At 41.5% G+C, this 27,957-nt stretch overlaps 2 protein-coding genes across 3 annotated transcripts in view; both read left to right on the top strand.

Moving 5' to 3' along the window:
- The window catches only part of gli2a (GLI family zinc finger 2a), a 106,486-nt gene extending 99,795 nt beyond the window's left edge, over positions 1-6,691 (top strand). Inside the window, exons 14-15 of one of the 2 annotated variants that reach the window (XM_085764696.1) lie at positions 456-822; positions 2,401-6,691. In XM_085764696.1, the coding sequence (XP_085620822.1) occupies positions 456-822; positions 2,401-4,691 (2,658 nt within the window). In that variant the 3' untranslated portion in view covers positions 4,692-6,691. The remainder of the gene's footprint in view (positions 1-455; positions 823-2,400) is intronic. The other variant, XM_085764695.1, reaches the window with a different exon arrangement.
- Positions 6,692-12,363: 5,672 nt separating this feature from the next.
- LOC146964669 (multidrug resistance-associated protein 1-like) overlaps positions 12,364-27,957 on the top strand; it is a 57,632-nt gene continuing 42,038 nt past the window's right edge. Inside the window, exon 1 of the mRNA XM_085764158.1 lies at positions 12,364-12,445. Within this exon, the coding sequence (XP_085620284.1) occupies positions 12,364-12,445 (82 nt within the window). The remainder of the gene's footprint in view (positions 12,446-27,957) is intronic.

The raw sequence follows: 27,957 nt of genomic DNA, 5'->3' as shown, positions 1-27,957 counted from the left end.
ACTGAACAAATAGTGCCAGAGTCAAGCTGTGATCAAGACTTTAGCTCATTCTGGGCCAGTTTGGATTTGTTGCCACTGGATTGTTGCTCACAGAACTCATCTATTATCCACTTGTTTTTCATGTTGTGAATAAATCAAACCCATCTATAACTGATGAGTTTATGGAACTATAGTCCTACATTAGTTATTACAAAACACCATTACAATCAGAATTTTTAATTGTGGTGATTATTTAATATTGAAGAATACATAATGGGCTTCTCTTGGCATACGGCTGCGGCTGTAATTATTTTATTCATGTCTATTTTTAAATTCCACCATTTTTTCCCCCTTGTTTCTTTATATCATGTATGTAAATTGCACATTGTTACCAAGGTCTGTGTGAATTTTTTATAGTCGAGCTACTTTTGTTCGATCGCACTCACATCGAATCCTGCTGTCCTCCCCCCCCTCAGACGTATCAGTCCAGTCCTGGCGGCCACTCGTCATGTAGCAGCGAGCCGTCACCCCTCGGCAGCGCCAACAACAACGACAGTGGGGTAGAGATGGCTATGCACAGCGGGGGCAGCTTCGGGGACCTCAGCGCGCAGGACGAGTGCCCCATGGTTGACTCCACCGTCCCTGCCGGGGGACAGCACGGCGGGGTGGGGCTTCAGCTGAGGAAGGCTGCGGGGCACGGTGGAGGCGTCACCATCAAGCTGGAAAACATCAAGAAGGAACGGCTGAAGACAGTGAGGGACTCCTGTCCCTGGGTCAACTCTGCACCGCAACCGCCACAGGGTCAACGAAGCAGCATGAAGCTCCCTCCCATACCTGCAGTCGGTGAGTGTACAGTAGGAGGCTGAGGGAACATCTGCTGTCTTTTTTTTTTAAGCAGTTGTGTAATGCCCTATATGGTATACAGGTAGATATCCATGTTAAAGGCCTTTAACTGAAATGATTGTGCAAAATGACTTAATACACTGCAAAAACCCCATATCTTACCAAGAATATTTAGCCAAAATGTCATTTCTAGTCAAAACAAATCTCATTAGACTTAAAATAAGACTCATCACATTAAAAAGTAGCTTGTTTTTAGACACTTTTCACTTCTTTCAAGCTTATTTTCAATTGAAATAAGTAGAAAAATCTGATAGTGGAGCAAGTTTTTCTTTCTTATTACAAGCACTTGCACTGGCAGATTGTTCTACTTATTTCAAGTGAAAAATAGTTTGAAACAAGTGAAAATTGATCAAAAAAAAGTTAATTTTTAGGTGATGAGTCTTATTTTAAGTGGAAAGAGATTAGTTTTGGCTAGAAATGAGACATTTTGACAAGAAATACGACAAATATTCTTGGAAAGATTTTAAGTTTTTGCAGTGTAGCCGCAGTTCCACTGCGGGAGTTCCTGGTAAAGAGAGTGGGGGTAGGAACTTTACAGGAACCTCTCATCTCAGCCAACGTGTTTTTTTGTTGTTGGTTTTATGGCAGTGTAGGCGCTTTCTAATAATGCTGGGATTTAAAATTGCCATTTTCAATCATTGTGTAATCGTGTGATTGCATATTTATCATACATTTTTTACTGCTACTACTATCATACATCTTTTACTGACTCATTCTCTCTTTTTTCTGGCCGTGAAGACCCTTTTTTAATAGTGCAGGATTTTAAAAAGGCCGCTTATATCAGGGCTTTCTCTTGGCGTCTGAGTCAGCACAGATTTACAAACCTCAAGCCTAGGGATGGGTACCTTATGAATCGATACGGTACCAATACTCGGTACCTGGGAAACAAGTACTGTTGTATACCGGTACGGTATACAACAGTACTTGTTTTTTTTTGTGTTTAGTTATTTTGTCTAAAAAAATAGTAAAATTTTCACACAACTCCTCAGCCTTTAAGATTATTTTATGTTTATATTATGTTTTATGTTTTAGGGATGGGAAATGATTTTCGAATAATCAGTCTTTCAATGAAAAAAATAATAGCCTATTCAATAGTACATGAGACTATCGTCTTGTGGCAGAAGGGGAAACATGGAAAGACTGGCTAAAGCCCTCAGAAAGTTCTGTGTGAATCTCTGTAAATAAAAAACAAATATAACTGAAGCGCAGCACAAACTCTCCAAGGTGCCCTGCAGTGGAAACACCCCTTATGGCATTACATCCAATAGATGTGGGGTTCTCAAAGTGGCATCCAGGGGACCAGGTCTGGGTTTGTGCCATGTGGGTCCTCCGGCTCATTCACTTCATATTGGAGAGAGTGGATGGAGCTCCACCTGTGACAGCGTTTCTTATTTGTGTTTAGTGGTTGTTGATGTTGAAAACCCCTGTAATAGACAAACTAGCCAAACAGTAATATTGTTATTATAATAAACACTTTTAAATATATAATTATTTAACATTGTTTCTTGTGTCTGCCAGGTTCCTTGCTGGAGAACTCCAACACGATCAATACCCTAAGTGGTCTGCACCCCAACCAACGCATAGGCGACCTGTCTTCATGTGAAATAACGCTGCTGAACCAACTGAACGAGCGCCGCGACAGCATGACCAGCACCATCAGCTCAGCCTACACCTTGAGTCGGCGCTCGTCCGGTATTTCCCCCTGCTATTCCAGCCGTCGCTCCAGCGAAGCGTCCCAGTTTGGCGGCAATCGCCACAACAACATCAGCTCCGCCGACTCCTACGACCCCATTTCCACGGACCTCTCTCGGCGCTCCAGCGAGGCCAGCCACTGTGGAGGCGGCGGTGTCGGCGGAGGAGGAGGAGGTCTTCCCAGCCTCCTTAGTCTGACACCGGCTCAGCATTACCGGCTCAAAGCAAAGTATGCTGCTGCCATAGGTGGAGCTCCACCCACGCCGCTCCCCAACATGGATCGAATGAGCCTGAGGACCCGCATGGCGTTATACACGGACTCCCAGGAGGGCTCGTCCCATCTGTTCCATCAGCCTCCAGGTGGAATTGTTCCCCGGCGCTGCAGTGACACTGGGTATGGCACCCGCAGCATGATGCCCCATGAAGTACCCAACAGCCTTCCACGGCGTGCCAGCGACCCAGTGCGTCGCCCCACTGACCATCTCTCCTTTCCAAGAGTCCAGCGCTATAACAGCATGAACAGCATGAACCCCATGAATGGCCCGTCGGCTTCAGAACACCACCAGGCGCTGGCTATGCACGGCTACACTCGCTCCGACGGCAGCCTGCAGCGCTACCCGTTTGCTCCCAGACCGCCTAGCATCTCCGAGAACGTCGCCATGGAGAACATGGCAGTGGACGGGATGATGGCTGGGGGGGAGGATGATATGGTGCTTCCGGATGATGTGGTGCAGTACCTCAGGTCCCAGAATTCTGGCCCTCCGGGTCACAACCCGGGGCAAGCGGACTATAATCCCAACAATCAGACTCAGGGCTACCAGACAGGCTTAGCCCCGGCCCTCTACGCACAGAGGAGAATGGCCATGGTGGACGCCACCCTGGCTCAGTCTGGTCAGGATCTGCCCTTCTCGGCACCATCAGACAACATGAACAAGAACAACATGCCGGTGCAGTGGAACGAGGTGAGCTCAGGGACTGTGGACAGCACAACGAAGCTCTCCAGACAGCAGCAGCAGCAGCAGCAGCATCCTCTCAGGGGGAACCTCGCTGTTGTTCAGCAGAGACATGCTTTTGGATCCTTCCAGGCACAGAGTCAGGGCCTGGGCAGCAACCAGCAGGTAGTGCCTATGAGTCAGAATATGTCTATGCAGGGGTACACAAACCACAACAGCCAGAGGCTGATGAACATTACCCACCAGCAGAATCAACAACAGAGGCAATGCAACAATGCGAACTTGAGTGAGCACATGAGTCCTCAGCAAGGGTATGGCCAAGAGGCAATCCCTAACTCTATAGCTGGGAGCACTAGTGTGAGACCGGCCCGCAACAGCGTCGCAGACCCAGAACTACAAAGTCACAGAGCAAGGACACAAGATGAGTATTCTCATGTGAGCCAAGTGGAACAGCAGCAAAACTACAGTGTTCTCTCTCAACAGCAGCAGCAGCAGCAGCAGCAGCACAACATCCATAACGGAGGCAGAGGAATGTTACAACCCCGCCCCCCAGCAGAGCCCAAGTCTATTAACAGACAACACACAGGGTCTAGCATGATGCAACAAAATGCCCAAATCCCTAAGCCTTCTGATTTGAGCCACAGTCACGGTAACGACACCTCAGAGGCCAGCCCAAAGAGGCCCAGCGGCTCAGCGGCCCACAACGGCAACTCTGGAAATGCGAATGCCGCCGTGTTCTACACAGGTCAGATTCGCATGTTTGAGCCGACGTCCGTCAGCTTCGACGCCCCCATGTCCCCGTGCGCCGGTCAGGCTCCTGCCGGCAGCAACGCGGCAGTAGCCAACCTGGCCTCCCCAGGAGTCAACCAGGTCTCCAGCAGTACGGTGGATTCTTCCACTGGTGGATCTGGTGGTACCGAGCATGCCCAGATTGACTTTGATACCATGCTGGATGATGGAGACCACTCCAGCCTGATGTCAGGCACCCTGAGTCCCGGCCTCCTGCAGAGTCTCTCCCAGAGTTCATCACGTCTGACCACACCTCGCAACTCTGTTACCCTTGCATCTGTACCGGCAGGGATTGGCAATATGGCCATCGGCGACATGAACTCCATGCTCACAGCTTTGGCTGAAGAAAGCAAGTTCCTCAATATGATAAGCTGAGAGCAACTAAACCTCATCACCCACCCGTTCTTACCATTTCTATATCAGGAATATGGACTACATGAGAAAGCACTGATTGAACAATGCAAAACTGGTTATTTCATTCTTTTTTTTCTCCTTATTGGCCATAGTAATATGCTCATCTTGTAATATTTGCTTCACATTATAATATGTTGCATTAAAAAAATGGAATAGCAAGCATAGCTAGGGTTAAGGACCATTTCTATCATCATTTGTTAAAAAGCCATACTTTTTAGCTACAAATATATGATAGCCCAGGGTATATGAATACATCTACATACAACTGCCATTCAGTATTTGCTCGTGTCAAAGCCCTTTACAAAGTGGTGCACTGAAAGCAGTTCACATAGTGCCTTGCTGAGGACATCAAGGTTGAGCATCTTGAGTGTGACATGACAACAGTAACCAGTAAATGGACACGATATGTAAATATCAGATAATATTTTCTCATGAAGACCTTTATGTGTATAGATTATAATGTATGGTACTTGCTTTAAATTATGCTATATACCTTTGTTGTTTGGACTAGGGCTGTCAAAGTTACAGTGTCAAATGAGTCATTGCATTTTCTTGAAGTTAGACCAATAACTTTTATGGTTGTTTGTTTCAGGATTTAAAAAACATAATCTCAGACAAGACAATGCAACAGACGGCTCCATTGTCAACAGTTGTATGTATGTTAGACAAATGCAGTAAACCCCCTTAAAAAAGGAAATGCAAATATGTTTGGAAGATTAACTTTATTATGGGAACTATCACATCCATCATGAAGATGGAACTCTTTAGTACTAGATGTTTTTTACAGGCAAATTTCATATCACAGAACTACTGTGTCTTCACATCACCACAACATGCAGAGAATCAAACCATGCATGCAGAAATTAAAAGGTCCCCTATGTGACATGTTGATCCATAAGAAAATATATTTGTGGTTTTAAAAACTAAAAAACATAATGTAGTTTACATCGCTTCTCAGTTCAATGAGCGAATCAGAAAAGAGGAGGCTCTGAACCTCTCTTCAGAATGGATGACTGTTCTTTGAGTGATGAAAAAAAAAAAACAGAAGACAAATCAAGTCCTGTAATTTGGTTGGTGGGTCCATGTGAGAGGGGCCTGGGGCATGGCTGAGAGCTGCAGTTGCTTTGTTGTGACATCACAAGTGTAAATGGGACCTTTTATATACATGATGCATACTGTATGATGAAAAAAAATGTTATTGCCGTTTACAGTATATATGCATCTAATAATACATCATAGAGTTTCAACTACAGTACAGAATACATGTGTAAGTGAATGTGCATTTGACAAGCCATTTGTATTTGTCTGTAATTGCTTTTTACAATGGAACATTTGGCAGCCCTAGTTTAAACACGTGGTTGTACAAAATTATTATAGTCCATGGATATTAAGTCCTTCTTGATCATATTCTGAACTCTTTGGGATGGCACTGATGAACACTGAACAGATTTCCTTCTTTGCCCTCTGGATCAGAGGCTCTAAATCTCCATGGTCCCATCTCACAAGGGTAAATAATTGGAGAGGACAAGGATATGCCTCTTGTGTTAGTCTATCAGGGCACATGAACCCCTGTGTCTGATGAAGAACCTTCTCTAAAAGAATATACAAGTACCTCTGTGTGTTGTCAGTAGAGATCCAACCCTAATTAACGCATTCATACCGCCTCCTCTTCACTGCACCCTATACCTCCCCTGGGTTCTGGACGAACTGCAGAGAATCCAAGAATGAACTCCGACTTTGATAATGAAATCCTGCTTCTGACAGGATTGGTGAACTATCCCTCCAAATTCCTCAGTTTTATTATGTTTGCTGAATTTCTAAGTAGCCTTTCAAATGTTTGTGTGTATGCTCCTGTTCACTTTTACTATGCCCAGTGTGTGTGTGTGCGTGTGTGCGTGTTTGTACGAGTGTGTATATAGCTTTTGTACATTTCAAATAAACTATCTCCTTTTTTTCTGTTTAAATCCCTCCGCAATGTCTTCTTTTAAATCACAGGGTCTGTGGTCCTCAGAGGCCACATGAAAGTAAGACTGGGATTCTATGAGTGAAATCATGCCTGGCATGTTAACAGACTGCAGGAATACAGCACTCACCAGCCTTCTCACAAAACGGGTCATGAGAGAGGCAAAAACATGCCATACTTGATAGTGAACTGAATCAATACCTTGTGAATCAGAATCAGAAATCAGTGACTATCACCATTAAAGTTAATGTAGCAAAGGGTTGTTCCATCCAACAGCTGATATTAACATACATTTGCGACATTTGAGAGTGTTTGTGTCAACCTCAATTAAGCTTTTCATCTTTTCATTTTTTGTCTTAAACAAGTTCTCACTATATAATCTGACACAACTTGCACCATTGTGTGATGCAGATCAGGAGGTGTACAATCATGTGTTATTTTTTTCTCTTTGAGTTCATTATAAGCTCCACAAAGCTGCAGAGAGCTAGAGTTGAAACTTCAGGTGATAACCCACCACAGGTTCATCATATATTATTGTATATCAGAACTCATTTGTTTCATTTGTCTTCTACCAAAACTAAAATGTGAAATCTGTTGGTGGTTCTATTATGTACTTGATCGGAATTGATCTTGTCATGTTGCTCTGAACCATAATGTGATCAAGTGCATTTTATCTAATAGGTTCATGGGTGCAGATCCCAATTCCTGAAAAACATGAATTGTTCCCCCCAATAAAAATACCCTCAATTACCTAAAACAAATGTATTTTTGGACAGCATAACTGGCATTGTAAAAACATGATCAGCTAGTTTACACAGTTGGTTAGGGCTTCAAATCTTGATATTCAGCCAACCATCCATCAATTAATCATGCATAAAGTAGTCCCATACAATGGGAGAAAAGGAAGATGGTGAGAAGAATTGGGGATCTGGGAGGGTCATAGGGGGGTGAAAGATAAGAACGCAAGTAGACATTACATGCCGGAGACCCTTAACATTATGATTTATTAACAGTTAGGTAAGCTAAGCAGTGATACACGCTGTTGGCTGTTTCGGACGAATAAAAAAGAAAGGTAAGAACAATAAATGATTCCCTGTGCAGTACTTTTTGAATGACATGGCAAGCCTCTACCAAGTTGTAATTTATGGTGGCATGGTATGAGTTGCATATGGGCAAAAAAAAAAAAAATCACTTTTGTGTCCCCCCCAATCCTGACATCGGATCTGCACCCCTGTATAGGTTGTCCTTTTTATAGATGACACAGACCATGTTGAATTCTTGAACATTGGCAAGTCATCGGTGTCTGAAACTGTTTTATAAAAACTATTACTTGGAACAAAGAAGCCTTCCTCATTCTCATCCTCATCTGAGCCAAACGGGGCAGTATCACAATATCTCGTCTTTCTGTCGGTCAGACTGCTGCATTTGCATTAAGAATCAAGGAGCCACCTTGTTTTTTGTGACTCTTGTTTTACTCTTAAATGTGAATTTTTTATGATCTGTTAATGTAAAGACAATGTGTAACTTTCAGTACTTTTTATCCATGATTCATTGCGCAGCAGAAGAAAAAAAAAAAAGAAAACCTTAGTTAAAATAAATATGCCATACACACAAAATGTATGCAGAGCTGTTTCTGGAGTTAGATGGCACTTTGTCGAAAATTCACAGTGGCAGGCCAGTTCTGAAGAAATGTGTTGGAGGGTAACATAAAACAGGAAAGATGAGAGGAAAGAGAGAGAGAGAGCTGTTACAGAAAATAACAGAGCAGAGCTAGAAGAGGCAGGAGAGAGATGGGAGAGGAGCTGGGGTACAAGAAATATGTAATAATACAATTTTAAAAGATTAACTAATATATGCAGAATGCTTAAAGAAAGAGAACAAATCACCTTTAATTTGACAGCAAATTCAGATGGGGTCTGGTGAAAAGTGAAGCTCTCTGATTGCTTTTGCCACTAGAATTTCTTATTCTCTTAGAGAGAGAGGATGGGAGAAAAATAGCCTCGGGGTAAAGAATCCCTCCAGAGGGAAGAACAAGAGGTTACTGAGTCAGAAATTGATGGTTAGACAAAGCACACGGATGAGGAAAAAAGGTGTGCCCTGAAGCTCACAACTTTATACTGTAAACGGGCACAGAGCTTCTACATCTACGCCAGAAAGTGAGTTTCCTTGTAAGTTAGGCTTTTAAAGACTGATTGACATTTTAACAGGTTGAGACACTCACCTGTTTAGTTGACATAGCCAACAAGTTAGCACATTGGGACCTTGATATGTGCAACATGTTACCAAATGATTTCTTTAAAAAGAGCTACAGTCATTCAGAATAGTGTTTCTGGTGATCTGAGTTCAGTATTCATTCCAGCAGTGGTGAACCGTGGCCCCAGACACTGGGCTGGCATTAGGACCATAGGGCCACAGAGCAATAAACATAAATGACCAGAGCCCTATGTCACATGGAGGTTCAACATATTACAAATACATACTGACTAATGCCTGAACACTGTTATACCCAACTTAAGTTCAAACATAGGAAAAAATTAAGAGACAAAATTTAGCAAAGATCAAGTTTCTATTCATTTATTTCCAGAAACATCTTCAACCAAATATACCGCAGTGACTTTGTCAAATTTCCCGCAGTATATCATTTGGAGACCTCCAGCTCTGCAGAGACACAGGGTCGGCAGGTGGAAAACCCACGACGAGTTGAATCATTCAGCTGTGAAAAGTCATGAGGTCGTTGCCACGTTTCTGTAAAACACAGAAAAAACAACTTATGGTCTGTTGTGATCTCCTGGAGGAGAGGAACCCTGCTCCTCCGGGAGTGGGTGTTGAATAGTCCAAAGATGACGTTGTTTTGTGGTCGTGTTTGACATTGACTTTAGCCGACCAAGCTAAGCTGGCTAACACACTTGCTTGAAATGCTTCTGGCTCTTGCTAGCCTAGACTAATCCTGGTAAACTGGGTGATGGTCGACCGTTCTAGATCATTCAAGTTTTTTTTCCTGAAATGGTATTCTTGAAAACTGACTTTCAATAAATTCCGTTCTTTTTGTCTCCTTGCTCCTTCACTGGCTGGCTGACAACTTTTGCAGATCACCTTTCCACTCAGTATAAAATGATTCCTCCCACAATTTAACTGGCTAAGATACCACACCTGTCAGTATCAAATAATGCCCACATTCACTTGAATTACACATCGTTCATTACATCTTACAACAGTTTATAACAATAATCTAGAAATTATAACTATTATTTCATGAGTAAAAACAAACAAACTAATTAATTATTTCAATATTTTTCTCTTAGGCCTTCACTGAAGGCCCAGAGTCTTCCTCTCTCATTATCTGAAGCTCTTGTCTATCGACAATCACCACCATCAGCTCCTGCAAGAAATGACGTTTGGCAGCAGAGAAAACTCTTCTGTTCCTCCTAATCATACAATATTTGTATACAAATTCAAAGGAACATTGAGGGCACCCAGATCTTTAATATAGCCTACTTCTGTCTGTTTATAGCACATCTGTCCAAGTTGTAAAAATGTTTTCCTTTTTTCAGTGAAACAGCATTGAGTTTTTATGATGACAAAGTCACTGCTAAGACATGATGAGGAAAGAATTATGGTTCAAAGTTACACCAGCACAGGTCTTTATGACTAATCTCTTATCAGTTGTAACGTAACAAATTCTGAAAGGTGCCAGTGTCCCGTTGAGTGCACTTCCCATTCAAAGCATAGTCATCATCGGTCTATCATTGTCAGTGATGGGAAGCAGAGTGGAAAGGGAAGCATCCTCCTCTCTCTCTGTGTGTGTGTGTGTGTGTGTGTGTGTGTGTGTGTGTGTGTGTGTGTGTGTGGAATCCCCTTCCTCTCAGTTCAGCTGTCCCTAAGTCAGCCAATCTCTCACAGCGGGGCTCTGAGGTGCCAGTGTCTGTTAAGTACAAGGCATTAGGAGGAAGTCAGCTGTCGGCTGGTGACATCCGCACCCCGCACCGTGGCTGCTACCAGACAAAACAACATACATCAGAGGGGCAGAGGGTCAAGTGGATGAAAGATTGCTGTCCTTAGCTGACCCTCATGAAACAAACACAATATAGAATGCCTGAAAATAGCTGGTATTATACAGTGACGTGCTCATTCCTTGATCAGACTTCCATCAAGCCAAGATATCACACAGTCTTCTCTGATCTGCAATGGTTATTTATGAGTAAGTATAGTAACAAGATTGATTATCTAGTTATATTATATGGTAATGTATAATAACTGTGTAGGCCTGCTGGACACAGTACCATGAAATTTGAGTTTTCAATAACTGTTCTTCCCTGAGCCTATTTTCCAGGCCTCTGCTCGAAAATTGCATAATATCAATAATAAAATGAGTATATCTCTGCAACCACAAGGTCTATTTGAATAATTTTGGTGTCATTGAATAGGGGACACTTTGAGGATTGTTGAGATGTGTAATTAAAAAAAAAAAATCATATTTTTGATGAGTGTCCTTTAGAATAATGCTAACATAGCTCAAACGCTCCAAAAAATCATTGTACAACATATGAACATTGTCTCTGCAGTGGTTGATTATGATTAATTGAAGCAGAATTAAATTATTGAGATTTTACTACAAAATATTCAGGCAAGCTTTCCAAAATGTCCATTTTTGGCACAGCTTGGAACCACCTATCACTATTAACCATTGTTTAATCTGTATTTTCACACAATTTGCATAAACTAACTGAACAAGAATCCACAGTTTTTTTTAATCCGTGTATTTCTTCGTTCTCTCTATCGTTCAGCGTATTGATGCAGGTAGAGCCTGTCTGACGTCTCATGACCTATCTGCAACATAACAGTAAAAGATGAAGTCAAATATCTAGGCCTTATAATCACCAAGAATCAAAAGACAAGATCCACCCTAAATTTTACTCCAATTATTCAAAAAACTAAAAAAGAACTAAATCAATGGTTACAGAGGGACTTATCCTTAAAGGGTAGAGTCTTGATAACTAAAGCAGAGGGAATCTCTAGATTAACTTATGCTGCTATCTCACTACATTTAGATAATAAAATTAGCAAAGCTGTTGACCAGATGCTTTTCAATTTCATATGGAAAAATCGTACACATTACATTAGAAAAAGTATCGTCATGAATAATTATGAGTCTGGAGGGCTCAACTTCCTGGATTTTAAAACTTTAAACAATACATTTAAAATTATGCATTGCATAGGTATTTTAGAGGATGTAATGCTGAAAACAGGTTAATCAACACAAGGTCACCAGACACGATGTTTAACAGTCTATTCACTCATTTACTCTCATGAGTGACTGAAGGTTTTTTATAAAACAGTCATAGAATGTGACTAAAAATCCCTTTTGAAATGTAGACTGAATAAAGAAGTAGCGGAGTGTGTCACAGTGTGCTCTTTGACCTTCTGAGGTTCAGGTCATCATAATAAAGCGATTCACTGACTGGGGCTGTTGTGCCTTTCTCCCTTGGCTTGGCTCAGGTTTTCATCAAAGGCTTCCTGCACTGAGCTCCATGCCGACTGAGATCAGAGGGACGTGACCCGTGTCTGAGTCAGGGTTACCTACTGCTCCAATAGAGCTTTGGCCCCGTCCTGCTGCTGCTACTAGCCCAAGGGTAAGAACGTGCCCCACTAAACTCTGGAAGTGCAAGAATTATGATCAACTCTCACAGAGCCTTGGGGATGTCTGCCATGAAGGCCAGCATTGTGTCGCTGCTAGAGGGAGAAAGAGACCTGGGTCAGTCCCTAACCCAGATCATGACCCCATCCTAGGTCATCCTCTATTGCTGGGCAGACTGAGGGTCAGATGCTCTGAGAGCTTCGTCATGAGTGGGCCGTTGAGGAATGCCATCATTTGATTGAAGTGAGGGGGGGATCTTCTGATTAAAGGCTTATGTGTGTGTAGGGAGTGGATGACCTTGTCTTGGCTTTTGGTCAGCAGCAACGTTTAAAAGCTTCTCTTTAATGCTTTTTTTAGACTTTTCCCTTTTCCTGTTGTAACTGGCTGAAAGAATGCACACCCACTTATCTCCCTTACCCACTCCCGCTACCCCTTTCCCTTTGAAATAAACACAGAATCCATGATGACAAGTTATTCTGATTATTAAAGCATAAGCTGTGCTTTTTCTGCTTAAGACCATGCCTTTGGAAAGAGAACAAGTGTTTCAAATATATTGGACGCATTAAAAAGGTAAAGATAGACCTGTTATTGTGGATAAGAAAGAATGTGCAGGGTAAAGACCACAGGGGAGTATATGGGCTGCTCCGTCTTTGCTAATGTTCCTCTGGTTTGGCTCGGTCACATTTTCTGGAGGCCACATTGACCGAAGCGCCACCTCCTCCCAACGCTGTGAAAACCCTTTCATCAGGACATTTTGGCTTCTTATGAACACACCAAAGGAGTTTTCCCACCCCAAACCTGAACCCTTGACCTTGTTTAGGGGTTGGGAGACCTGACTTGTAGCTGATGCTGATGGACTAGTATTTTTACATCCACGACACTTGTAATTATGGAGTAGAAATGGCAACTACACGTACAGTTTGAATGACTGAGCATAGCTGAGAGACAGCGGAATGCCTGGGCTTCAAGAAAAAAGAAAAAGCCATGCATGTAAATTTACCCTTACAACCTCGCAAATAGACACTTAAGCTTGTTTGTTTTCCATAATCACACAGGTTAGGAAAACCTGGAATAGAGCTCAGCGCTGAGATAATCTCCATACCGTCGTAAATCAATGGAACAAAGAGGGTGATGGTGCCATCAGGCATTTTAGAAAAGAAAAAAACACAGTATATGAAGCACTAGGGTCAGTTACGTTTAACACGAGGCCTGACCATCTCACAAGTATCATATACACACTCCTTTTCTTTTCCTCAGGGCTTGTAGGCAGGGGGAGGGGGGTTGTGATGCAGCAAAAAAAAAAACCCTGCTCAGACAAAACACAGATTGTTTCCTTCCGTACAATGCATAATGGTCCACTTGCCAAATAAAGTTCCTCTGGGCACACACAGCAGGTCTGTAGCGAATGGTAAACCACTGTGTTGCATACATCCTGGACATGATGCCAACATGTGGGATAGGGATATGTCTATTTTGAGGAACGGCTGCTTCCCTGTTTCATTCTCTGTCATCTTCGTGTGTCTTTTTAAGCCACTGTAATTTGGTTAAACTACACATCTAAAAATGCATGGATATTTCCCTGTCTACATCAAAGGTCTGTAACTGTCGTCTGGCACAGGGTTCAGGCTGATCTGACTTTGAATAGTTGGTACAGATCAAATGTTGTCGCACATGACAGGATAGACAAAAATCCTGCACGCTAAAGTGCTCAATTGTTCTTTTTTTGTTCTCTTTTACTTTTATTAGTGAGGGAGAGAGACTAGGAAGTTAGGGAGGAGAGAGACAGAGAGAGACAGAGATGTAGATGTAGTACAGACCAGACTTGATTGGGGACTAAGTTTAAATGATCAGTGCATTAGAACTATCTTCATTACCATGAACACACACAGCAGTCATCTGTCACCTTTAACTGTATGTATTTAATAAATGCGTATTAATCATAGACTGTAAAGTATTAATCCATGAGGGAAAATAGTCCCCCAAAACATTGATACATATTATTATTAGGGCCACGGGCAATCGCACCGGGCACTGGTCCCAACAGCTATGAAATAGCTGCAGGGACCAGCCCGGGCACTACTGTTATTGTGTGGATTTTTTCCTAGTTAGTGTGAGTGCTGGAAGCATTCACACTATTGTTATTCTGTTCGGCCATTTTCTTTATTAGTGTGACTGCTGGAAGCAGTCACACTATTGTTCTTCTGTTCGGCCAATTTCTTCCGCCTTTTTACGGTCTTCTTCTAGTCCTTCATACTTTGTGCTATTTCAACAATTCATATATCAAAACGTGCAGCTTCTTTTGAACTTTATCGGCATTACTTTTCTCTTTTTAACTATTTATACTTTTTCAAATATTTAACCTTTTCTGATTTTTTTCAGCTTTATAATGTGTGTGTATTGCGTCTAACGAGCAGAGCCAGAGTGGTGCCAGAGTGGGGAGAGGCAAAAAAACATTCTAGAGTTTTTTCTGGCTAAACTGTCAGCACGGCCACAAATTAAACTCTAGACAAATTATTTTCTCCAGTTTTGTAGCCACACTTGTCTTCTGGCTAAAATTCTGGTCAAAAATGCAAAGAGACTTAGCTAATAATTTAAAATATTTTTTAAATGCAGCCAGGGAGCTCTCTGCTCTCATTCAGCCCAATGCATTTTTTTTGGAGCAGCAGGAGAAGGAGCTCAACTTTGTAACTTGCTGTTAAGTGCTTTTTAATTCATTTTAATTCACCAAAAAATAGTCACAGGTCACAAAAAAGTCCTCTTCTTACTTGGTGTGGCTAATTTAGACTAATTTCTTTTTATTTTAAGCATCATTGAAAAATCTCACATTCATGAAAGTCTCAACCTCTTTTCTCCACAACTCTACTCTAGTGTGGAGGTTAAGGTGCCTGCTTGCCAACCCCAAGGTCACTGGTTCAAATCCAGGTTGAGCACTCTTGTTATGTGATGTTGAATTCTGCTCCCCTCCATCACCCTCAATTGGTTACAGGTGGTCGTTAAGAGACGCATTAATTGCTAGTGCCACAGTTTGCAGCACATCATCACATTACAATCAGTAGCTGCGTTTCCATTACAGATTTTCGCAAAATAAAAGCGATATTTCTGAAACTTCGAAAAAGTGCAATTGCTATTTGCGGGTGTTTCCATTGAAAGGTATTTTGCGAATGAGCCGTAATGCGTCTTGCGTTTCTATGGTGACGGCACAGCGGCTCAGCTGCCTACAGCTGTTGCTGTTATTGTTTTTAACAAAGACAAAAACAGCGCTTGATTGCTGAAAGGCAAAGCCCGTGTGGCGCTGCAGCGGCCACAAATAAGGACGCACTCACACGGGACAGTTGTACCGTGCTGAAGCTCTAATGCCCCCTCCCCTCTCCCCCGTTGGCCCGCACTCACACCACCTCCAACCCAAGCTGCTCAAGCACGGTCGCCTCCGTTGATATAGAGAGGGACTAATTGTTTACCAACACGGCGGATGTGCGCTTTAACTTGACTGCAGAAAGAACGGAGCCTTTTAAACACCAGCGGTGATGAGGCGCTGACAACAATATAGGTGGTTGTGTGTCCACACACCCGTACTGGTTTATGTGACTTAAGGGGACATGTCGACGCAGGAGGGAGTGGGAGTGTGGATGTGAGCCAGTCTCCTTCAACCATGCACGGGAAAGGGGAATGATAGGAAAGGTTTTTCTAATTTATTGAGAAACAATGCCCAGGTCAGCAATGCATGACAATAAACATGTGGTTCATTTGTCCCCTCAAGTTACATAAACCAACACAGCGTGGACACACACAACTCCGGTGACGTGTAGAAAAGCGAAAAAAGTGTTTCCATTACACTTTTGTGATACACGTTTGTATCGATACGTCTCAAAAACCACCTCATGAGAGCGCAAAAACTTTTTTGCGATATTTGAGAGTTTTTTCGAAATGTAGGTGTTTCCATTACCAGTTTTTAATTTCGATATTTAGGTTTTGCGCATTTCAAGGGGTAATGGAAACGCACCTAATGACAACATGCTTATGTGTGTGCTCTCTGTAGTAACTTTCCTTACTTTTTTTTTTAAAGCAGAAGCCAGTGATCCTCTTATTAAAGGTTTTCTTTGCCCCTCACATACTGTCTCTGTCTAATCTATACTCATTTCTTTTTATTTTAAGCATCATTGAAAAATCTCACATTCATCGAAGTCTCAACCTCTCTTCTTCACAACTCCACTGTAGTGTAGGGGTTAGGGTGGCTGCTTACCACCCCTAAGGTCACTGGTTCGAATCCAATGGAAGAACTCTTGTTATGTTATGTTGAATTCTGCTCTCCTCCCCCGCCTTCAATTGGTTACAGGTGTTTGTTATCTCCTTGATTACTCATACCAGTTTGCAGCACATCATCACATTACAATGAATGACAACAGTCTTGAAAACAGTGTGCTCTCTGTAGCCGAGTGGCAGAGTAAAGGCTTAGTGATCATATGGTCATGGGTTCGATTCCTGCCTCAGTCATTTCACATCATTGCTTGACTTTTGATTCCAATTATTCAGCTGTCATTGGACAGTCTTTGATTCCTCATAGTATAAAGCTCATTGTAACTCAGGTTCTCTGTGGCCATATGGTTAGTGTGTTAGGTGTTGTGCTATTTCAACAATTCATATTTATCGGCATTACTTTTCTCTTTTTAACTATTTATACTTTTTAAAATATTTAACTTTTTCTGCAAATTAAACTCTAGACAAATTATTTTCTCCAGTTTTGTAGCCACACTTGTCTTCTGGCTAAAATTCTGGTCAAAAATGCAAAGAGACTTAGATAATAATTTTAAATATTTTTTAAATGCAGCCAGGGAGCTCTCTGCTCTCATTCAGCCCAATGTCTGTGCTCTCTGTGGCGAAGTGGCAGAGTAAAGGTTTATTGATCATGAGGTCATAGGTTCGATTCCTTACTTTTTTTTTTAAGCAGAAGCCAGTGATCCTCTTATCAAAGGTTTTCTTTACCCCTCACATACTGTCTCTGTCTGTAGCCTAGTGGTTAGCATGCTGGTCTGGAGACCTGAAGGTTGCTGGTTCAAATCTTGCCTCAACAACAATTATAGTGAATTATTTTCCCAGTTGTCCTCTGTTGACTTCTGATAACTTGCTTCATGTTGAAACTGCTGCTCTCAGCCTGAAATTCACAGAAATGTTCATTCTAAGTCATTCAAGCTTGACTCTCAAGCTTTCTTGATGTTGACAGTGTGCAGATCATTAACAGACAACAGTCTCTGCAACTGTGTGCGTACTGTGGCCTAGAGGCAGAGTAGAAGTCTAATGACCATGAGGTTGTGGGTTCGATTCCGACCTTAGTCAAACATTTGTATGGTGATCACTGCTTGCACTATTTGCTAATTCTGCAACAGCGTTCAGTTGCTATCAGCAGTCACACCATTTCCATTCTTGGAAATGCTTTTTCTAGTTAGTGTGACTGCTGAAGCAGTCACACTATTGTTCTTCTGTTTGGCCATTTTCTTCCGCCTTTTTACGGTCTTCTTCTAGTCCTTCATACTTTGTGCTATTTCAACAATTCATATATCAAAACGTGCAGCTTTTTTTGAACTTTATCGGCATTACTTTTCTCTTTTTAACTATTTATACTTTTTAAAATATTTAACTTTTTCACAAAAAATCTCACATTCATCAAAGTCTCAACCTCTCTTCTTCACAACTTCACTGTAGTGTAGGGGTTAGGGTGGATGTTTGCCAACCCTAAGGTCACTGGTTCGAATCCAAGGGAAGAACTCTTGTTATGTTATGTTGAATTCTGCTCTCCTCCCCCGCCTTCAATTGGTTACAGGTGTTTGTTATCTCCTTGATTACTCGTACCAGTTTGCAGCACATCATCACATTACAATGAATGACAACAGGTTTGAAAGCAGTGTGCTCTCTGTAGCCGAGTGGCAGAGTAAAGGTTTAGTGATCATATGGTCATGGGTTCGATTCCTGCCTCAGTCTTTTCACTTCATTGCTTGACTTTTGATTCCAATTATTCAGCTGTCATTGGACAGTCTTTGATTCCTCATAGTATAAAGCTCATTGTAACTCAGGTTCTCTGTGGCCATATGGTTAGTGCTCAGCCTGAAATTCACAGAATATTTTCATTCTAAGTCATTCAAGCTTGACTCTCAAGCTTTCTTGATGTTGACAGTGTGCAGATCATTAACAGACAACAGTCTCTGCAACTGTGTGTGCACCGTGGCCTAGAGGCAGAGTGGAAGTCTAATAACCATGAGGATGTGGGTTCGATTCTGACCTTGGTCAAACATTTGTATGGTGATCACAGCTTGCACTATTTGCTAATTCTGCAACAGCGTTCAGTTGCTGTCAGCAGTCACACCATTTCCATTCTTGGAAATGCTTTTTCTAGTTTTTCTTCTTACTACTTTCCGCCTTTCTACGGTTTTAAACTAGTCCTTCATACTTTGTGCGATTTCAACAATTCATATATCAAAACATGCAGCTTTTTTTGAACTTTATCGGCATTACTTTTCTCTTTTTAACTATTTATACTTTTTAAAATATTTAACTTTTTCTGCAATTTTTTTTCCCATAGGAATGCATTGAAAACGTCTTCAAACTTTTAAAATCTTCTTACTACTTTGAACCTCTAAAACTTCAGCATACTTTCTCCCACAGACTCCATTTGACTTTTAAACTGTAGACAAACTTTTAATCACATATTACTCAGTTTATTGATATCTTCAACAGTTTTAGATTGTTGGCTGTTTTAAAATCATTAGAATTTTTGACAAAATCCAACTTTATAATGGTTGTGTATTGCGTTTAACGAGCAGGGCTTAGAGTGAGTGACATCATCGTTAGAGTGAGAGGGATCGAAAAAACATTCAGGATTTTTTCTGGATAAATTGCCAGCACGGCCACAAATTAAACTCTAGACACATGATTTCCTCACCGGTTTGTAGCCACACTTGTCGTGTCTCATTTGATGTGCTCAAAACAGCAGACAGACTTACAGAATTGTTACATATTATATATCAAAACGTGCGGTTCGATCGGGATCGGTGTGCTATTACTTTTCTCAACAGTGTACGAATTATTCGCGACGTAAGTCGCGAAAAACTGCGCAAAATTTTGCATTGAAGTCAATGGGACGGGCGAAAAAAAAAGAGCGAAAAAGAACAATCATTGGAGTTTAACTCATTGAGTGCCGCGCTCCTTTCCAAAGTTTTAGTCAAGTGTACCGGCAAATTAGACCATATTTGACTTTTTATTTTAGAGCCATAGTGTATTCTATATTATTGCCACCAACACATACTGTAGCTCATTTGAAAGGTTTAACTTTATCCTTCAAATGGCCACAAACCGTTTGTTTCTACGTGCCTCCGTTCCTGAGAAAAGTCAAGCTAAACATGGCTGGGTTTCACCAAAATCCCTCCTTTTTTTCTAGAAAAGGAGATAGAGCGTCTTTTATGAAAGGTGCGCTGTTTGTGTCTGTCGCTCTTCAGACACTCGCATTTCTGGATCAAAGGGCTCGTATAAGATAAATATACACAACAATTGTTGTTCTATTCACAAAACCACCATCGGGGGCGGGGGGGGCGCCACTAAACAGCAATAACACAGACGCACCGTGCCGTGTCACAGCCTCTCGCCGCGGAACGTGAGGCTCTGCCGGCCACAGCGGCTCGCGAACACCGGTCCCGCCGCGTGATTTGCGCCGGCGTCAGTATGCGTCAGTGCGGTTACTGCGAATCACGCGAGATTTGGACGGACCAGGAAGAGGAGCTTCGAGAAGCTTCCGCTACAAACAAGCTTAAAATATAGACTTATTTAATTTTTTTCGGGACAATTACGCAATTTGGGGCTTCAGCACAAGACGGACATTACATACGAGCATCATGGAGGTATTTGGATGTTTTTTTGTGTGTGTTTTTTTACGAAGAGCTCTGGTGTCCCTTTGCAACCGTTGCATTGAAATGCACTGCTACGCCAAGACCCCCTGTAACTCAGAGAAGCCACGGAGGAATCTGAAACTTCTTCCAGCCCTTAGTCAACATGAGGGTGAGTAGATAATGAGCGAAATATCATTCTAGGGTGAACTATCCCTTTAACGTGCAACAGAATTTAAACTTAAACCATGATTTAATCTGGTCTTAAAGTTAAACCTTGTTGGTGTCAAATGCGTCAAATGCCTCTCGTGGGAGCGGCTGATAGAGTCCCCCCCAGCTGAAAGCAGCCCACCCCACCAGCCAGAGGGTCCAGGACCATTAGGGACTGCAGTGGAGGAAGGCTGCCTTAACACCCTGCACAATGGCACCCAGTACACAGAAGTTAGACAGGACCAGTCAGCCCATCACCTGGTCCGTTTAAATCAGTTTATGCTACTGTGATTTATGTAGCCTAGTTAAATACTACAGTAATCATCATAGTGTATTGGCAGGAAAGACCATTTAAATCTGTATCAAATATCGATTAATGAATTAATCGATAATTTGCATGTTGGTCTTGGTTAAGTACCACCTTGAAAAAAAAAACAATGTTTTGTTGCTTAAGCTATTCAGTCATTCAATGGTATACTAAAATCCATGTGAAAAAAATGCTTCTCACTGTTCTCAGGTCAAATATTTATATGCGATTAAAATGCAATTAATTGCGATTAATTAATTACAAAGCCTCTAATTAATTAGATTAATTGTTTTAATTGAGTCCTGGCCCTATTACACAAGACACACACACATACACACACACACACACGCACACACACAGGTAACCTAATGTGGTTACAGCTCCTCCATATCAGTGCTTATAGAAAGATGATCATGTGTCTGTCTGATCAGCTCTGTCTTGACCTTAAGATCGTGGGTTTGATTCCCATGTTGACAGAGATGGCACAACCGGCAGTAGCCCCGTGGCCCTTCAAAATTTCCCGAGAGGAAATTTTCTAGTTATTATTATTATTGTAAACACTGGGTTTTTTTTGTCCACCCAATGAGTTTAAGTCTTATATTAGACCAAGAGGATTTCAATATTGTATTCTTGTTGTTGGTTGGTCAGAGAGTATGTCTTCTTCTGGAGCATCATTTACATGTTTTAATTTAAATTGAGAAAACTAGTGTTAACTAGTCAAGAAGAACACCTTGAAATAAGCATGTTTATGTGTAGTGGTTTATTTTTCAATTCAATTCAATTCAATTCAATACTTTATTGTCACTTGTAATAAATAGCAATTATAAATTGCTATGTTATAAATTATAAATAGCAATGTGATGCCATTTGAGCATCTTAGTACTGGTATAGCAGGAATGCAAAAGTGCTTCCCATATATCCAATATATACTGACCAAAATTGTGTAGTATTTAGCAAATCAAAACATCATAACAACAATAAATTACTACCCAGAAGGCTCAGTTGCGCAGCAGTGCAATACTGAAGTCCATCTTCTGTGTATAAAAAGAATGGGGGCTGGGGCGGTAAACTGAGCTGGGTGGAATGTCGTGTGAGAGCTGCAGCAATGCAAAGTCTAGTTCACAGTTATTGCAGTGGTGGAGTGTGGTGTGTGATGAGGAGGGGCCTGTCCGTTCAGTAACCTCACTGCCTGAGGACAGACTGAGACTGTGGACCGGTCTAGTGGTTCTGCTGGGATGGATCATCACTTACTAGTGTTTTATATATTTGATCTGACTCTCCCATGTTGGAAATTGAGGAGGGGAAACCTCTGCCTCTGTGGTCCAGCCTTAAAGCTTCAGTTGGTTACAATTATTCAATCCTATTTGCTGGAACTGTCACTATATTCTGATAGTTGGACATTAAATGAGTAATTTAGGACAAATCCAACTCCTCTGGCTCCACCTACAGCCTGTAATCGTGTTTGCCAGAATCCAGCTTCATAAAGGGACCTGACGGAGTATTGTCTTGAAATTTCCGACCAAGTCGCGGAGTTTACTTTCACTTTCGTCAACTTACCAACTCTAGCTTTAATGATAAATTAATATTCAAATAAGGTTGAACATTTTTTTATGAAAGTGTTACAATCTATCTCAGATATAGATGGTAGACAGACATTGTTTTTTCTTACAGGCTGTTACAGCCTGAACATCCCTCACTTGATAATCACTTCAACAATGTGTACAAAACCAAAAGGTATAAGTGTTATTAGTTTACGAAACCTCCCTAATCTGTGATTAGATTATTCATTTATGAGTTTATGTATTCTAGTAACCAGCAGTGGTACAGTATGGTTGACCCGTAACACATGGAACCCCAATAATCAGGGGCCATAAATTGAGAATATTGTTGGAAGCTTCGTTTTATATATATATATATATATATATATATATATATAATCCATGTGCACAAATTAATATGCAGCATTTTTTAGTTTCTATCCAATGCATCAAATGGTTACTAGACATTTGTTTTATTCATAGCAGCATCTTTTTAAAAAAGGACTGAAGAAAACACACTTGCTACTTGGCTTTTAGTGTAACTTAGGTACAGTGCTAAAGTCCTCCCTGACATACGGGCTTTTAGCACTCCAAAGTGTCAAAACCTCCCATTTTAGGTGACAAAGAATTATCACACGTCTAATCTCTGGCTACATGGGTAGGGGTGACTGAGAGCATCGTTTTGACTGACAGCAGCACACTCCTGCTAAATGCTCATATAAAATACACTCACCACAGTGAACAGCAACTCAGAGCCAAGCATCAGCCCTGACAGATCTGAATGTGTATTAGAGAACACTGGTCCAGGCATTTAGGTGTCTACTTACTCTAAATCCTCTGCCTTCATCCTGACCTAATGCATCCTCCTGCACCCCTCCTGTGAATCCAGGAAACCAACACTTATTCTGTAGCATTCCTGGTCCCGGTTTAGGCAGGTTTGGTCTTGAATCAATTCCCTCCTCACTCTCTAGACCGTGGGGTCGTGGAATTTCTGGTTGATTAGACTTTTTGTTTTTTTGTTTTTTTGTTTCCACATTTATGTTTAGAAATAGAAGAGAAGAGAAGAGAAGAGAAGAGAAGAGAAGAGAAGAGAAGAGAAGAGAAGAGAAGAGAAGAGAAGAGACATTTATGTTTGAAATAAAAAAGGCAATTTGAACAGCTTGTCTTCATGATTATCAGGCAATTGACAGACATTTTTGATACTGGCCTTGGTATCAGTTTACAGGTATGTTTATAAATGGCAGTGACACGACCCCCTACTCAATGTACCTGCACATATTTAAAATAAAAATATGAATCTATGATCCTGTGTATTATCTGAATGGCTTGGTATTGATTGCACAAGGTACTGTATGTTTAAGGCACAATTTTACACAGGGAGGGTCCCTGCTCCATCTCACCATCAGTTTGGGGGTGTCCTTGGCCTGAAAAAAAAGTCGAAGACCCCTGGTTTGGGCTGCTAGGAGATAAGACATATAGATGAGTCATATCAGTCACTGAACCATACAACATTCTGATGTACAGTATGAACAAAACACTGTGGCTGCCTGTAATGTAAGTCCCACTGAACACTGTCACTACATAGTGCATTTCCCTCAACTTGTCACCCAAAAAACAACCGTTATAAACTCTCCTTCCCTCCCTAATTCTATTGCTCTGTTGAACAAACACCCAGTCCCTATTCACGCCAGAATCAACCCTAGGCTGATGTCCTCCTAATTGGAGGAAGCGTAGCGTAGCTCGAGTTTTTACTCTTGCAAATTTCCTTGATCTTAGGATCTTTTAAATTTATTTATTTATTTTTTACCAAGCCAAGCTTCTGTCCTTTTTACTTTACACCTCTCTTTTAGAACCGATAATGCCGACTGCTATGGTTTTGATGCTGTGCAATGCTGCTTTGTCTGTACGTCTATGCCTGTATGTCTGTCACTGTACGCATGTCTATTGTTTGTAAGTCTGACACTGTACTTATGTCTATTGTTTGTATGTCTGTCACTGCTTATTGCTTATTGCTGCAGTGCTTATGTCTTATTGTCTTGTTGCTACACGGTGCACGTTTGCCCAAGACAAATTTCCCCTTTTGGGGACAATAAAGTTTATCTAATCTAATCTAAACATATACTGACATCTTGACTATGATCTTTAAAGTTGCTCAACAGCAGCAGCCACTGCATCAGAACCATGAAGGTTTATTCACTGAGTCAGGCTTTGGATGAATTATCAGAAGGTGGCAGCAGATGACTTCAAGAAATCTAAGTTTTACTTAAAAAGGAATTGATTTCCCTCTCAGTGTGTGGGTGGCAGTAAGAGGTTAGGGTGCACCACACGCTATAAACTATCTACATATCAACTATTATTATTTATTGCCATTAACTTTGCATGGACAGTCACTGTCCTCCAGAACAACACAGTCTCCTATAAATGATCTTTATACTATCTGTTTTCCTCATTATGCTGTGGTGACATGATTAATAGCATTGCATTTACAGTAACATGACATTACCACATAAAAAGGGAAAACTGCACTTTACTTCCTCATTGGGAGATCAGCCCTTGAGCCCCGCCCACCACCTGCTAGCTCCAGGTGAAAGAGCAGAGAGCTGAGAGCTGGTCAGAGATCAGGTCAGAGACTCAAACACATGACTGAACCTTAATCAGACCCAGACTCAGAGATGTGTCATGTTCTGTATTAAAAAAATCATACAGATGGTTAAAAACATGACTTTTAACAGGTGGCGATCTTTAAGTTATGCTTAGGAAAAGAATATGTTTTCAACAAACTGTGTGTGAACATGTTGTGTGAGAACTTTCTCTGCCAGTGCTCAGTATGGCATCGGAGCCAGTACTAAAGTGGCCTCATCTTGTTCCACAGCCACACAGCAGCGTTATGAGTGGACGGCATGCAGATCTGATTATTTTCTTAAATAATGTTTTACACACATTTAGAGCTCATGTTCTTCTTTTAACTTATTCTTCTCCAATAGGTAAAACAAGTCTAACCAGTTATCACAATGATGCATCATTTTCATCTCCTGTGATACATTCACCTTGTTTATAAAGCCATCACCTTGGCATGGAAGCCACTGTCTGACAGTCTTGATGGAGATGTCATATGAGCTGGCGATCATACAGGGCCCCAGAGTGTAAAACGCTGCTCACTGTGTTCAGTGAACACTCTGCTTTGTGCTGAATCAAAAAGCCCTCGCTGATTGTCCTATTCTCCTCTGGCTGCGTATCAGTGTGACAGCAGTTCCAGGAGCCAGAACCCTCACCACTACTGCACTTCCCAGGCGTAAAAAAGGACCCCGCTGCCCCCCCCCTCTCTCATTTCTGTCCATTAGCAATCCAGAGGGGGAGGCTTTTGCTGAAAACAAATAACAACAAACAAAAGACCAAAGTGGGGCGAGGAATGCGGAAGGGGGTGCAGAGGGAGAACTTCTGTGTGAAATAATTGCGAGGAACAATTTCAAACAGATGTCTGTTTAGACTTGGCCCTGGGCTCGTGTCCCCGTTAAATATAGTGATTTGATTGGAAAACAAGCATGCGAGATGGGCTGGCGGCCAGCCGCACCATTCGGGGGCTCTCTAATGACCCCCGAGGGTTAAGGGGTCGTCGGAGTAAAAGCAGATCAGAGAGGATGTGGGGCCAGCGGCCAGGACAGGGCCCATAAATCTAGCCCATTCTCAGAGGAAGCTATCTTTTTTCACTTCGCCATCAGAATTAAAATACAATCACAATTGTAACATTGTGCTCCCATCAGTGCGCAAAGGTTATAATTCAAAGCGTGCAGACAGAGATGGGAGGTGGGGTTGGGTGGCAGTGGACTTTTGGGAGGAAGGTCAGCGGGGTCATGTATTTTAGGCTTGATGAGAACTGCTGCTAGAGGGTTGTGGGAAATGGTCATATAGATATGTAACAGTCTGTATGTTACAATCTATCACTTTATCACATCCATGAAACCAAGTTCTCTGAATTGGCAAAAAGATGCATTTGCGCTTGCAAAGAAATTAGTCACAAATAATGTTTTTGCCAATCTGCTAAATCCAATTCATGATCACCGAACTATCATGAATGGGGGGCATTATTGCAGTGGGAACATTATTCGCGAAGGCAGAAATCTCCGATGGCAAAGCTGAGCATAAGTTTTTCTTCCAATTTTCAGCCGGCTCAGTTTTACACAGATGTGTTCATGTAGGACGGACAGCTGCACTTTATGGCAGAATGGTGCAAGATGATCAGGATCATTTTCATCCCCACTGACCACTGAGGGAACACATGTGCTTCTCACTTCATCAAAAATAATAACTTCATCAGGCTGCCAAAGAAAGAAAGAAAGAATAATGAGATTTTATTTTTCCACCCCCACAACAAAGGGCTTAGTCAGGCTGCTGGACTGACCTGAGATCAGTGTTACACAGCTCTTATACGTTCTCTAGAGGGGAGGACATACAGTATCATGAAGTGTCACAATCACACACACACAGAGACCAAAACTTGTACGGTGCCCATGTTTTTATTTTATTTTCTTTATTAAGTAATTAAGTACATGATTTCTAAAAAAAAAAAAGTGTGTACACCATAGAAAAATGAAAGCAGAGGCTCTCTCATTTGAAAATTACTAATTCAAAACTGTGATTGTGTAAACTGCCTGACTAATAATCAGTTCTTTATTGTGAAAACAATGACATACATTTAGCTACATTATGAAACAGTTGCTCGCTATGTATTTGTTTAAGGTATCAAGTTACCAGTATTTGTATTGCCAGAAAATTCTGTCAAACTATCACTATGATACAGAGGAATAAGATAAGACAATAAGACATATCAGTATTTAAATGACTTTGCTGTTCCTTTGTAATCAAATTGAATACAGTATGTTTGAAAGATATTATAGATTATAGAATATGAACAGCCTAATTTCTTACATCAATGCTTACAACAACAATGATTACAGTATACTGAATGTAATGAATTGTCCTCTTCAAGCTGCTGGTGATTCAAGGAATGCTTGCACTTTAAATCTAAAACATCAATTAGAAAACTGTGAAATGGAAGTGATACCTCTCCTTATATCTGACCTCAGAACAGCAGTATGTCCCACAAAGGATCTGAGGCCTGTTTGCGTTCACAGTGTAATTTACTGCCCTCTGGTGGTGGCAGGAAGGTGTTAGGGCCTTTGTAACCCACATGCACATTCAGGATAATCCTGGGATCTCTGACAGGTGACAAGTGATAGTCAAAGTGAATTTATCCAAACTGTCAGTTTCTACATAATCTCACAGGAATAACTGGGGGGTTTTGAGACAGAATATTGTTAAAAAACTAAAGCACATCAGTAAGTAGGTTATAGCAAAAGAGAGAAGATGTGAAGCTAACGACTGGTGCTGACTTAGCTGTGGACACAGCATGGTGTCAGCCTATGTGCATTTTAGGCTGTCTATATGCACACCTCGTCAAGGCCAACAAAGACATAGGGAGACAAAGGGAGGACGCTGGAGCACATGGTCGGTTTATACAAATTTATTGAGGTGCGGCTGCTGCCTTTTCGACACTTAAAGGGATAGTTCACCCAAAATTCAAATTTCACTCATTATCTACTCACCCTCATGTCGACTAAGGGCTGGGAGAAGTTTCAGAGTTATCCGTGCCTTCTCTGAGTTACAGCGGGGCTCCGTGCAGCACTGCGCTGCCATATGAACGGGGGT

This window comes from Trachurus japonicus, chromosome 21 (assembly GCF_045865225.1).
Source record: "Trachurus japonicus isolate A0001 chromosome 21, Traja_1.0".
In the NCBI taxonomy this organism is placed as follows: Eukaryota; Metazoa; Chordata; class Actinopteri; order Carangiformes; family Carangidae; genus Trachurus; species Trachurus japonicus.
This window is presented reverse-complemented; position numbering and strand designations above follow the sequence as displayed.